The sequence below is a fragment of the Anomaloglossus baeobatrachus genome, chromosome 12 (genome assembly GCF_048569485.1).
Source record: "Anomaloglossus baeobatrachus isolate aAnoBae1 chromosome 12, aAnoBae1.hap1, whole genome shotgun sequence".
NCBI classification, from domain to species: Eukaryota; Metazoa; Chordata; class Amphibia; order Anura; family Aromobatidae; genus Anomaloglossus; species Anomaloglossus baeobatrachus.
Genome location: NC_134364.1, coordinates 100,380,559 through 100,394,799, shown reverse-complemented (window position 1 = coordinate 100,394,799; position 14,241 = coordinate 100,380,559). Strand labels below are relative to the sequence as shown.

General features: G+C 50.4%; 1 protein-coding gene across 1 annotated transcript in view; it reads right to left on the bottom strand.

The window, feature by feature from the left end:
* Positions 1–4,251: 4,251 nt before the first annotated feature.
* The window catches only part of LOC142257612 (SLAM family member 9-like), a 28,645-nt gene continuing 18,655 nt past the window's right edge, over positions 4,252–14,241 (bottom strand). The window contains exon 3 of the mRNA XM_075329750.1: positions 4,252–4,442. Coding sequence (XP_075185865.1) covers positions 4,252–4,442 — 191 coding nt within the window. The remainder of the gene's footprint in view (positions 4,443–14,241) is intronic.

Sequence of the window (14,241 nt, the reverse complement as noted above, 5' to 3'; positions counted from 1 at the left end):
AGGAGGAGTAGCTTTTGAAGACTGCGGCCCGGGTGAGCTCCCTGCCGGGACCGCTGAGTGGCTGGAGCGGGAGTTGGGTCGGTTCTGCTTGAAGGTGAGGGCGCAGAGCCTGCAGCAGTTGATGGACTGGAAGGCAGAGATGCGCAGGATGGTTGCCGTAGTGGGGGCCCGTGAGCAAGGGGCCGCTGCGGCCGTGCCGCGTCGCGACCAGTCCGCCCAAACCCCAGAACCAGCCCTGATTGAGTGGGAGACAGACATCAGCGCCGCGGCCGGGGGGCCGCAGAGAATGCCGTTGATGGAAGAAGAGGTCCCAAGTATGCTGCCTCCGCCGCCGTACCTGACGGCTGTCAGTGGGTCGGGGTTGAACTGCCGATGGAAGGAGAACCCCATGTACCGTTCGGTCGCCGAGTGGGCCGACCCCCTGCGGTGGTAGCCGCCTTAAGGTCAGCGGAGTACCGCTGCACTGTCCCCGTTGGGACCACCAGTGTGTTTGTTTTGCAAGTTCTGCTGATGATGATAAGTGAAATGGAACCGAAGCTTCACCTGATTAGCATGTGATTTGGAAACCGGCCGTTGCCGGCACCGTTGTCCCCGTGGGGACCGTTTGAAAAGTTATGCATGAGGAACTGCTCATGGACAAGCCCGTGAACTTGCAGGGCAACCACAAACGTTAAGTGGCTTGTAAATAAGTTGAGTTACCGTTACCGTTTCCGCAATTACCGCCTCCGGAGAGGCAGGTTGGAGGGAGGGCCCACAGCAGAGCAGGCTGGGGCCCAGCCACCACAGGAACCGGGGGCTACCCTCTGGAGGGGAAGGACAGATCCCGCTCGGGTAACTTGTGCTGGACTGGGGTCAAGGGGTGCTGCCTGGGCTTTAGGGGCAGCATCAGGGCCAGGTTACTTGGGTGGGAGAGAGCGGAGACCGTAACCGTTAACCGTGATAAAGTTTGCAACGTTTAAGAAATGAACCTCCCGCTGTGGGATGATGCCATAATTTGTAAATATGTTACCGTTTTTCTATCTTTTACAGAAAACAAAAAGGAAAATAAAAATCGGTGTTGGACGGGCAGCCTGAGGACGGTCTGCGTTTTGCTAAGGGGGAATGTGACGCCCTGGGTAAGCCAGGGGTCACAGGTCACAACACCACACGCACCCCACCTTCCCTGCAGGTACACCTAGCTGTTACGAGGCGAACCCGGGGAAGCGTGCCAAGATGGTATATAGACAGCTTCCGCCGGTCAAGGTCCACTGTGCGGTGTAAGGGACCGCTGCTATGGTGGGAGAAGAGTGAGCGGGTTGCTGCTAGCGATCGTCTGGAATGTCACAGACGATCTGCGTACACCTGTCCGCCCTAACCCGTGAGGGTTGTATGGCACGGGGCTCACAACTCGGTGTACCTGTTGCACGGGGACGCACAGAGGTGCCTACGCACGTGTGCCAGTGGGAGTCACAGGAATATGGCACGAGGGTAGCACAGAGGTGCCCACGCACGTGTGCTTCAGAAACCAGGTGAGTCCGACAGAGATTCAAGGAGCTCACCTGGGACAGGAACACAGCCTGTTCAACGGAATACTGCCGGAGCAGCAAGGCAGGGGCGAGACCTGCAAAATACAATGACGTCTGTACAGTGGCGTGGCCGCACGCTGCCAGACATCCAAACATAGAAGGACGGTCGCGCGCCGCCATGATGGCAGGAGGGGTTTTTAAGGAGATGTAGCTCCAGCCAAGGGCGGGCGCGAGATGGATGTGACCCAATCATGATCTGTGACGTCCTGGCCCGGCCAGTCAGGATTCAGCACATCACCAGCCTCGTTATCTGGCCGTGTGATACCAGTGAGCGAATCAGAAGATGTCACGTGGGGCACATGCTCAACCTCCTGCCTCTGGGTCATAAAGGCGGGATCTTCGGTTTCACAATGTGCAGAGCTAAGGGAAGTCTTGCTGCTTCCCTGAGCATCTATCCTTTGCACACTGTGCAACCACTCCGACCCTCTGCGATGCCGAGCAGGAGGGCACGTGGCAGGCAAGGGATGGGAGACCACTCCATTCCTTACAAGGAGTAAACCACTAGGTGTCACCCTACTGCTGCATCTAGGAGGAGGAAACTCCTGCAGTCTCCCAGACCTTTGGCGCTGCTGAGCAGGAGGGCTCGCGGCAGACAAGGAATGGGGGACCACCTCATTCCTTGCAAGAGGAGAGCCACGAGATGTAACACCTAGCTAACCCAAAATCCTTGTTGCCTTCCTCCAGGGGCTGATGTCCACACCAGGGGGTGGGCCAGGCGGTTGGCTCCGCCCACCGAGGAGTTCACAGCCCTGGAGGCGGGAAGAACCAGGCAGATAGAGTTTGGAGGAAGAAATGGAAGGAGTAAACAGTCAAGTTAGGGAAGTAAAAGGAGAGAAGCTGAAGTGACAGAAAAGTGAGAGTAGTAAAGCCTGAAGTTGGTCCGGGTGTGTGCCCCGGACTGGGACAGCAAGGTCAGCAGACGGCGGTGATAGTCTGCAGGGGGACTGCTCGGAGGTTGCTGGAAGGACCGCGGACGGGTGGTGACCCGGCGGTACCGGAGCAGTATACGAAGAACAGTCAGCACCAGGGCAGGGGCCTTTCGGATCCCGGCAAGGCTAGGAGTCACCATAATTTGCCAAATCCGTCAGTGAAGGGGACGTCTGTCTCCTAACAACCAAGTCCCGATTGAAGGCAACTGCCTGACCGTGAAGGGGAGCCACCGCCAGGGCACCAGTTTCCCAGGGCCAGCGCCTGCGGGCAAACTAGGGCTCCTTCGGCCCAGCTTGAAGCCGAGGAGTGGGTAACCGGTGGGGACCCATCGCTACCAAAGAGACTTTCATAGGTGCAAGGAAGAGACCGTCACCGCTAACTCCAGGGAACATCAGCACCGTGAACCGTCCAAGGGACCCGTCCAACCAGCCGTTTGTTTACCGAGAACTGTGTCGTGTTTACTGGCTGAGTGAGTACCTCCGTGCCGTGCGGCACAGCGTTGCCCCTACACCCCCACAGGCCCCAGACCCGCCTGTCGACCATTCCAATCCCATCCCCGGGCCCCGGGAGCACCACAACCCCTACCCACGGAGGGGCACATCAACAACTGGCTGCTCCATACCATCACTCCCGGGCTCCCCTTACAGAGCAGTGGTGGTGTTAACAAATCACCACAACCATGGGTGGCGTCACGGACAATAAACTATCCCAAAACACCAATTCCCCTTTTCACTCACGGGCGAGGAGCGCCGCTCGAGTCCCCGGGATCCGGCCCATCGCTCGAGCCACCGAGCAGCGGCAGGCCGCAGTGCCAGCCGGACCCGAGCAGCAGCAGTGGGGGAGCGCGGCGTCCCCTCCTCCGCCCGCGACATTCTTATCATTGTGTCTTGACACCGGACTGTTCTTTGACTCCTCTCTGCCCACTCCCTGTTCCTGTTGTGATCTCCTGGCTTTTGACCTCGGACCGTTACCTGACCATGTCTCAGTTTACTCCCTGAATCCATTACATGCCTTCCCGGGATTCTGTCCCTCGGATCTTGATTTGATTACACATGTATACTCCCTGTGTCTATAAATGTCCTCTTGTTACCAGACCCTAGTTTTCCTGACTACACTACCTTTCGTACTACCCATAAGTAGTGACTAGATCACACATATCCTAGTACATGTAGGTGGCTGAATAAAGGGGCTGCCATATAGGTACTATTCACCTTCATAATACCTCTAACTTCATATGGAGGAACATTGAGCATTTTTTCTATTTGAATCTGACATGTTTCCTCAGATGCCACATGTACATTGAAATATGACCTTTGTGGGAGCATATGACCTTACATTGCATGACAATAGACAGAGATCATGTACTCTGTGTACTGCCATATAGCATCCATGCAGTGCCGTGCATGCTCCGTGTAATGCCATACATCCATTGACATGCATCTTTTTTGTGTTTCCATATAACATGCATGTACTGCCATACATCCCCCATCTACTACTATATATACTCTTTGCACTGCCATATATCCTCTATACAATGCCATGCATCCTCCCTACACTGCCCTACAGCCTTACTATGCTGCCATGCATCCTTCATACATCCTCTATACAAAGCCATTACCCTTGATAGGATCTGTACATTGATTGCACAAATTAAATATCTTGGTATGGTTGATTTAGCAAAACCTTGCAATAGGACTATCAATGATTGGTGACTATGGGATATGGGAACGTGAGTTTGGGCCAAAAAAAAGTAAAGTTAGAATCCGATCATCAGCGAAGAGCTCACTGTTAGGACATAAATGTTTATTTCCATTTTTATGGATCCCAAGAGCTCCACAATGACAGTGAAAAAGAAGTAACGTAGACAGAAAAGACAATCATTGGTTATGGATCCTTCACCAAAGGAGGAGCTGATGGGCCTAATAGTGTAAAAAATATTGTAAATTCCTGGAAAAACAAAACATTTTAAAATTAAAAACTCAAGTGGACCCCATCAAATGATTTCTGCAGTCTGAAGAAAACCCTTTTCCAAGAATTTCGGCTTTGGCCAAGGGATTGATGGTGGAAATTATCAGCAAAGAACTACTAAGTTGGAGCAAGATTTTTGGAGCCTTTGGATGCTATCATTCATTATTGCATGAGACGGGCATTTTAAGAACAGTTTCTTTATCGCTGAAGAAGAAAATATACTGCAAACTTTAGACATGCTATGTAAAGGGCAAGGGTTGTTCTAAGCAGCAGAGGAAAGATGTGCAAAATGCAAAAAAGCAGAAGCACACAGACTTGCGTGTCACAAAGTCCAGTGAAATTGGGCGAAAAATGTGTTGACAGGACAAGTTGTCTATTTAAGAAACTCCAACCGTAAATGAGGAGCAAAGCTGTGGCCATACAGAAGGTCTCATTGGTATCCAATATGTGCATAACTGGAACGTCAGAAAGTCAGAATTGGTATTCAGTGTGCGTGCTAAGCAGTGGTGGCTGTTAGGTCGTAACAGTGAGATTTTTTTTATTTCAACTGATACCCTAAGGGCAAACTACTCTTTTTGTAACCACATTGCCTTATACCTCTGTTTAGACCATTGTAATTATAAATGTTACCTCCAGTGTAACCATCACGCTTGTTGCCTCTTGTACAACTACTGCAACTCACGCCAATCGTTTTTTTTTTTGTTTTTTTTTAGAAAACAAGAGTACCAATGATCTATATCTTCAACTTTCAATGTTTGTGTCATCTTCGAGTGGGATCCTAGACAGACCACTCCCAGGCAGGCTTTACATATCTGCTGTCTATTACTGGCATGTGTTGGTCATAACAGAACATCCCTGGCATGAGACACTTGAAAGACCGCCTAGGAAACGTTTCAACTACTGAAAATGCAAATTTAATGGACCGCTGCTTTTTTGGTTACTATGGAAAATGGTCAATGGTCAATGACCCCATTTGTAGGTTGTCAAGATCCCATGGTAAGATAAGTGGCCAGTAAATATCTGAAATTAGCCAAATCTGTTTGGAATGGTCTATAGTTTCATCAAGTTTGTGGAGTAAATCTATAGATATTGGGAAATATTCAACTATTTTCTACTTAAAGTGGATTAAGAAAGTTTTCTATTTCAGTAGTATGCTTACAAATCAGTTTAATATTAGTTTATGACAATAGAAGACTTTATTCAAATCTTTCATTATACCTCCTAAAATTTGCATGACTTTTAAAAGGGTTATCTAGCACTTAAAATTACCTTTCTGAAGGTTTACAATGGTATAAAAAGTAAAATGAGCCATTTTCAACTTCCCCGATTTCCTGCTACGCCTTTTCTGTCCTTACCCATTCTACGTTGGTCTCTACTTACTGGTCTTGTCTCAACTGACAGGAAATGGCCTCTAAGCCAATCGTTGGATGAGGTGGGTCACCTGTGCTTTTTCAAAAAAATTATATTAATCCACTTAACGACCCACTTTTTTACACCCAACTCCGAGCTCTACAATGACTACAAATATATGTGATGTCTGGTGGTCAACTCCATACGTGGCCATAATTACTCAAGTGTTCACTACAGAAGATCTAAATGTTGGATGAAAGGAATATAAAACAGATGTGATTCGATCCAATGGATTTATCATCGGTGGACCACCGGACCACTGTAGTGCTAAGATATTAGTGGCCATCAGGAATCCATATTGTAAGACTGTCTTTAAGAAACCCTTTAAGATATTAGCTTGCAGCAGTTATAGTTCATATTGGCTTGTTTTTCTGTAATTTTCCCAGACACCTGGCGTTATAGTTCGAGTGAGAATCACTCAGTCCCACATAGTTTTCTTATCAATATTACTGAGAATCTGTGCTTGTTTATAGTATGGTAAAACGTGTGAAACCAGGAGCTTTTTGGCATGTCTCATCCGATGACGCATTTGTCCAGTGTATGTTGGCATCTGAAGAGTTGACGACTCAGAAGAGGGATACTATATTAGACAAATGGAACCTATTAGAGTTTTTGTAACATTTGGTTACGCAAGCAATTTGTCTTCAAGTGAGATATAGACTGGTGAAGATTTCAGTGAAGTCAGAAGCCTGTTTACCTGTGGAGGGCACGCCAGTGACACCACAGTGTGGATCCCAGGAGTTTCTCTGTCTTCGCTATTTTGCTTCTCACAGCTGATGTTTTCCGGGCAGATGATGTGTGGCTCCTGGTGAAGTTTCTTTCATCTGTAGTGTGTAATGTAAGTACATTACCTTTGTGATCTATATTATGCAAAAGTGTACGCAATATCACACTATTTCTTATTTTCTGTAATCATTTAATCATTATAATAAAATTAATCGCCTCCGATCCCTTTAAATACTTGGCAAAACAACCACTTAGGAGGATGGTCAATTGAAAACCCAATGGTGAGACAAGGGGAAGGTAGACACCTCTGTAGATCTCAAATTTGCTGGGTCATTTTCAAAATGGTCCATAGTTTATATAAAGATTGTTGTGTAAAGCCGACAATAAATTTCTCCCAATTTGTACAAACAAAATGTCACTCAGAGAAGAAAATTCCTTCACCATTTCTTCTTTATTGTCCCACTTTGTGTTGACGACGTCTTCGGTTTCCATGAGAAGGTTGTATGACTTCACTCTTTATTAGTGATGAGCGAGTACTAAAAAGCTCGGGTGCTCGAAGCTCGGGCCGAGCCTCCCAAGATACTCGTGTACTCGGCCCGAGCAACGAGCCCAATGTTATCCTATGGGAGACCCGAGTATTTTTGTGAAATGACCCCCCGGCAGCATGTAGAAACCCTAAAAATGTCACAAAAGTCTCAGAAGAGTGCTCAAATGACATGGCAACAGCATGGGGAAGACCCCTTGAAGCATTTATCACTCAAAAGTCACAGCTGTGAACAATTTTGTCCGCGTTTTACGCCATTTTTACGGACTCACCAGAAAACCTTCCAAAATGACCCCAAAATGATTTTTCATGGCAGAAATGTTAAGGGCACATACCCAATAGTGAGATAGAGCTGGTGTATGTTACTTATTGAGATTAATACATGAAAGATTTTACGTGAAAACATTGTGTGGCACTCCGATGTCCCTGAGAAGAGACGTACATGAAGGCCTCTTGAGTCTAATGTGCCCATTTTGAGGAAGTGAGTCTTTGTAGTATTTTCCTTTGCTAGGGCAGTCCAAAATTGTGAGGTTCACCAATGCCCCTGCATACAGACGTGCATGAGGGCCTGTAAACCTGAAGTGCCCATTGTAAGGAAGTGGGTCTATTGTAGTATAGCCCTTAGGCAGGGCAGCCAAAAATTGGGAGGCTCCACATTGTTCCTGGATAGAGACGTGCATGATGGCCTGTAAACCTGAAGTGCCCATTGTCAGGAAGTGGGTGTATTATAGTATAGCCCTTAGGCAGGGCAGCCAAAAATTGGGAGGCTCCACATTGTCCCTGGATAGAGACGTGCATGATGGCCTGTAAACCTGAAGTGCCCATTGGAAGGAAGTGGGTCTATTGTAGTATAGCCCTTAGGCAGGGCAGCCAAAAATTGGGAGGCTCCACGTTGTCCCTGGATAGAGACGTGCATGAGGGCCTGTAAACCTGAAGTGCCCATTGGAAGGAAGTGGGTCTATTGTAGTATAGCCCTTAGGCAGGGCAGCCAAAAATTGGGAGGCTCCACGTTGTCCCTGGATAGAGACGTGCATGAGGGCCTGTAAACCTGAAGTGCCCATTGTCAGGAAGTGGGTGTATTATAGTATAGCCCTTAGGCAGGGCAGCCAAAAATTGGGAGGCTCCACATTGTCCCTGGATAGAGACGTGCATGATGGCCTGTAAACCTGAAGTGCCCATTGTAAGGAAGTGGGTCTATTGTAGTATAGCCCTTAGGCAGGGCAGCCAAAAATTGGGAGGCTCCACGTTGTCCCTGGATAGAGACGTGCATGAGGGCCTGTAAACCTGAAGTGCCCATTGTAAGGAAGTGGGTCTATTGTAGTATAGCCCTTAGGCAGGGCAGCCAAAAATTGGGAGGCTCCACGTTGTCCCTGGATAGAGACCTGTTAGGTTCTTAGTGCCTCCGTGCTTGCATTTAAAAACCGCACGTGTGTGCCTGTTGGTGGCAGCTTTCCGCTGCATTTGTGTGAGTTTTGCAAAAACTTGGATATAACGCACAAGTCTAGTGAATACACATCAGCACAGCATTGCAAAATGCGCAAGGGCGTTGTCAACGAACAAGGAAGTGGACGTGATGGTGGTGCAGGCAGAGACCGAGGTTGTGTGCAAGCTCTAATTTCGCCACAACAAAGGGCCACATCTAGTCGCTCGCACGTCCTGTCCCAAATTCTTGGGGACCGCAGCAGTACACCGCTCTTGAACCAAGACCAGTGTCAACAGGTTGTTAGTTGGATAGCGGATAATGCTTCCAGTCAGATTGGCACCACCACAAACACTCTGTCTTCCACACGGTCAAGTGTCAGTAGCCGTGATACTGCACCGCACATTTCAGAACCTGATCCTCCTTCCTACCACCAGGCCGAGTACACGTCCACGGACATTACTGATCCCACACTTGGACACTCGGAAGAGCTGTTCGTTCACGTTTCCATTCACAAATTCTGGCCTCTCGCCAGCTCCTGTTGAAGTGGGCCATGACGAGATTGTATGTACAGATGCCCAAATATTTGAGCAGCCACGTTCTCACGAAGTTGGCAACGTGTCTCAACAAGGGGTGGACGATGATGAGACACAATTGTCAGGAAGTCAGGAGGAGGAGCAGGGTGCGGAAGAGGAAGATGACGTGGTGGATGATCCAGTAACTGACCCAACCTGGCAGGAGGATATGCAGAGCGAGGACAGCAGTGCACAGGGGGAGGGAGGCGTAGCATCCCAACAGGCAGTAAGAAGCAGAGTGGTGGCCACAGGCAGACGTCAGGCAACTGTTCCCCGGAACAACACGACACAAGGTGCCTGTACAAATGTTAGGTCTTCCCGAGTCTGGCTGTAATACTATTGTATGTATTGAGGATTTCGATTGCGTTAGGGCAATGACAACCAGAGACGAGTTCTTGGTGCAAGACGTTTATAATATGCAACCAGCAAATATGTACATAAACGGAACAAAAACACAGTAGACCATAAATACAGGAAATACCTTCCAGGGACGGAGCGAAAGGGAATTCCCGGGACCGCGCACCGGACTCCCCCAGGGAGACCACCAAAAGCGAACCCCTATACAGGGACTGTCTGGCAATCACCCCAGAAGCCCTAAATGCGCAGCAGCCGGGACACAAAAGGGCAATAGGTAAGTCCAAAAATGTCCGCACGTGATGTGAGTCCAGAGTGGTATTAAACGGAAGGAACCGGGCAGAAGTGCCGACCAAAGACGGCAAACGGAGTCCGGGCACAGCTAGATGATACCAGATGAAGTCCAGAGTCGGTGTCGGTTGTTTTCCAAGAGGATCCGAATAACAATCAGGAACCAAAAGCAGCAGGGCAGGAGCACACAGGAAGCAGTATACTCAGGCACTGGACTAAGCTTTAGGGGCGGCTTTTAAACAGATGGACAGGAAGTAGGGCAACAGAACAGAAAACTCCATGTTAACAAAGGGCAAGCTCTTTCAAAAGAAAACTGGAAAACCCGGAACTCTGACACTGGCAGTTTTTTAAGTTGGCTCCAGATGATTCTAAAAAGGCCATTTGCAACACCTGCCATGCCAGCATCAGCAGGGGTACCAAAACTAGCAGCCTGACCACCACCAGCATGATCAGGCACATGTCAGCCAAGCACCCGACTTTGTGGGAAGTACAACAGAGTCGAGGAGCAGTGCTTGCTGATGTCACTGCTACGTCTTCGCTGGTTGTGCATGCGAGCCAATCCCCTGTCCATGCTGCCTGCGAACAAGCCTCCTCCACTCCTGCACCTGCAGTTGCCTACGCAGAAAGAACACCATCATCAAGCACGTCCTTGTCCCAGCGCAGCGTTCAGTTATCCATTCAGCAAACCTTTGAACGCAGGCGCAAATACACTGCCAACACCCCACATGCCACAGTTCTAAATGCTAACATTTCGCGACTGCTTGCGCTGGAAATGTTGCCTTTTAGGCTGGTTGAGACAGAAGCATTCCGCGACCTGATGGTGGCAGCTGTCCCACGTTACTCGGTCCACAGCCGCCACTATTTCTCCCGGTGTGCCGTCCCTGCATTGCATAACCACGTGTCACAAAACATCACACGTGCCCTGAACAACGCTGTTTCAGCCAAAGTCCACCTAACCACAGACACGTGGACAAGTGCATGTGGGCAAGGCCGCTACATCTCGTTGACGTCACACTGGGTTAATATTGTGCAAGCTGGGACCCAGTCTGAGCGAGGGACGGAACACGTCCTTCACACACCAAGTTTTGCAGGCCCTACCTCAGTCAGGGTTTCACACACACTCTACAGCTCCGGAATGTCATGCTCCTCAGCCTCCTCCTCCTCCTGCGCATCCTGATCCACTTTACCCTCCACACCAGTCCCAAGCTGGAAGTGTCGCGGGCGGAGGAGGGGACGGTGCGCTCTCCCACTGCTCGGGTCCGGCTGACGCTGCTCTACGGCTGCTGCAGCTCGTTGGCTCGAGCGATGGCCGGATCCCGGGGACTCGAGCGGCGCTACTCGCCCGTGAGTGAAAAGGGGTGGTTTGGGTTTTGGGGATATTGTCCGTGACGCCACCCACGGTTGTGGTGATTGTGTGGACACCACCGCTGCTCTGGACGGGGATCCCGGGAGCCTGTGACAGGGAGCAGCTTTGTTGTTATTTCTCCCCTCCGTGGGTAGGGGGGTTGGTTGTCCCGGGGCCTGGTGATGGGGTAGAGATGGATGACAGGCGGGTTGCGGGGCCTGATGAGGTGCAGGGTCGCAGGGGCAGCGCTGTGCCGCACGGCACGGAGGTACTCACTCAGCCCAATGATGATGACACAGTTCACGGTAAAACAAGTGGCTGGATGGACGGGTCACTCGGACGGCTGCGGTTGTTCCTCCCTGCAGGTTAGTGATGACTGTCTCTCCCTGCACCTAAGTTAAGTGTTGGTAGTGATGGTTTCCCAACGGTAACCCGCTCCCCGACCTGGATATGGGCCGGAGGAGCCCCTTTTGCCCACAGGCGCTGGCCCTGGGAGACGGTTGCCCTTGGCGGTGGCGGTGTCTCCCCTTCACGGTTGTACGGTTGCCTTCTATCTGGACTTGGCTGTTTGGAAACCCTGCGGTTCCCTTCACTAACGGATTTGGCAAATTCACGGCAACACCAAGCCTTGCCGGGATCCGAAAGTCCTCTGCCAATGGTGCTGGCTTCTCTTTGTATACCGGTCCGGTACGGCCGGGTCACCACTGTCCACGGTCCTTACGGCAGACTCCAATTGGCCTCCACTGCAGACGGTCACCACATCCTGCCAACCTTGCTGTCCTGTCCGGGCCACACACCCGGACCAACTTCAGGCTCTTTGCTGTCACTTTTCTCCTCTCTACTACTTTCCTCCTTCCACTTCCTTAGCTTAACTCTCACTGCCTGTGTTTTCCCTCCTCCTCGGTGGGTGGAGACCAACCGCCTGGCTCCACACCCTGGTGTGGACAACAGCCCCTGGGGAAGGCAACAAGGATTTTGTGTTTTGACTATGATATGCCTGCAGGGAGTGTGGGGTGTGTAAGTGTTGTGCTCTGTGGCCCCTGGCTTGTCCAGGGCGACACAGAAGCACTGCAGCACTGCCTCGGCGAAGCGGCAACAGGCAGTGCTGAAGCTAATCTGCATAGGTGACAAACCCCACAATGCAGAAGAGGTGTGGACAGCTCTGAAACAGCAGGCAGATCACTGGCTCACAACTCTGAACCTAAAGCCAGGAAAGGTCGTGCGTGACAATGGCCGGAACCTGGTGGCGGCTTTGAGGCGAGGCCAGCTGACACATGTTCCATGCGTGGCCCATGTGCTCAACCTCGTGGTTCAGCGGTTTCTAAAGTCATACTCAGAGCTGTCTGATCTGCTGGTAAAAGTTCGCCGCCTGTCTGCACATTTTCGAAAGTCACCTACTGCTTCAGCCGGCCTTGCCGGCTTAAGACGCCGTTTGCATCTTCCGGCACACAGACTGGTGTGTGATGTCCCCACGCGTTGGAATTCAACTCTGCACAAGTTGGTCAGGATATGTGAGCAGAAGAGGGCAGTTGTTGAGTACCTGCATCACCTAAGCCGTCGGGAAATGGGTCAAACTCCACACATAACACCTGAGGAGTGGAAATGGATGTCCGACCTATGCACCATCCGCCAAAACTTTGAGGACTCCACCAAGATGGTGAGCGGCGATGACGACATTATTAGCGTCACCATACCGCTTCTCTGCCTTCTAAAATGGTCTCTGCTCAAAAAACAACCATGATGCATTGCAGGCGGAGCGCGATGAGTTTGAGCAAGAAACAGTAGTGGGTGTGGGTGATGATAACACACAGCCCAGCCTCGTCTCATCACAACGTGCAGTGGAGGACTATGACGAGGAGGAGGATGAAGACATGGAGCAACTCTCTGGCCAAATTGAGGATATGACATGCAGTCATATCCTCGGTTCAGCGTGGCTGGCCAGAGGACAGGGTAGATGATGAGGAGGAGGAGGAGGAGGACAGCATGTTCAGTCATCGTGTTGGTCAGGATACTGAAGTGATGGCTGTTAAGAGTCTGGCACACATGGCTGACTTTATGGTAAGCTGCCTGTCTCGTGACCCTCGCGTTAAGAACATCTTGGCCGACAATCATTACTGGTTGGTAACACTGTTAGACCCACGCTAAAAGGAGAACTTTATGTCTCTTATTCCCGAGGCGGAGAGGTCAGGCAAAATGCAGCAGTTCCAGAAGGCCATAGTCACGGAAGTAGGCAAAGCATTCCCCTCACAAAACGCTAGCGGCATAGGTCAGGAATCAGTGGACAACCAAGGCGTACAGCCGAGAGGGGCACAAGTCCAATCCGCCAGAGGTAGGGGAACAGTCTTTAAGATGTGGGACAGTTTTCTCAGCCCCTCACATACCACAGCCCCTGAGGTGAGGGGTAGTGCCACAAGAAATCCTAAGTTTGGCCAGATGCTCAAGGAGTACCTTGCAGATCGAACAACTGTACTCCGACATTCCTCTGTGCCTTACAATTAATGTGTATCCAAGCTGGACACGTGGCATGAATTGGCTCTCTACGCCTTGGAAGTCCTGGCCTGCCCTGCCGCTAGCGTTTTGTCAGAGCGTGTTTTTAGTGCCGCAGGTGGAATCATTACAGATAAACGCACCCGCCTGTCAACTGTAAATGCTGACAGGCTGACTCTGATCAAGATGAACAAGGGTTGGATTTGGCCAGACTTCACCACACACACCAACAGCAAATTACAGCGGAATTTAAAGTTTGTAACGGGAATTTGCCATGTACCTCCACTCACCCATGGTAACACACTTCTGGACTTTGGCTAATCGCTGGACTGCTCCTCCTTCTCCTCATGCGCCATCATGGTGACCGTTACAATAGTTAAGCCGTTGTTTCAGGTATACCCCCAGTGGTAAATTTTTTCGCCCATTCTTTCTGAATGGGCATTACAATGACAGGAGACCCGCTCCTTTGCAATGGGAACAATGTTTTGAGGCCCTCATGCACATCTCTATCCAGGGACAATGTGGAGCCTCCAAATTTTTGGCTGCCCTGCCTAAGGGCTATACTACAATACACCCACTTCCTTACAATGGGCACTTCATGTTTACAGGCCATCATGCACGTCTCT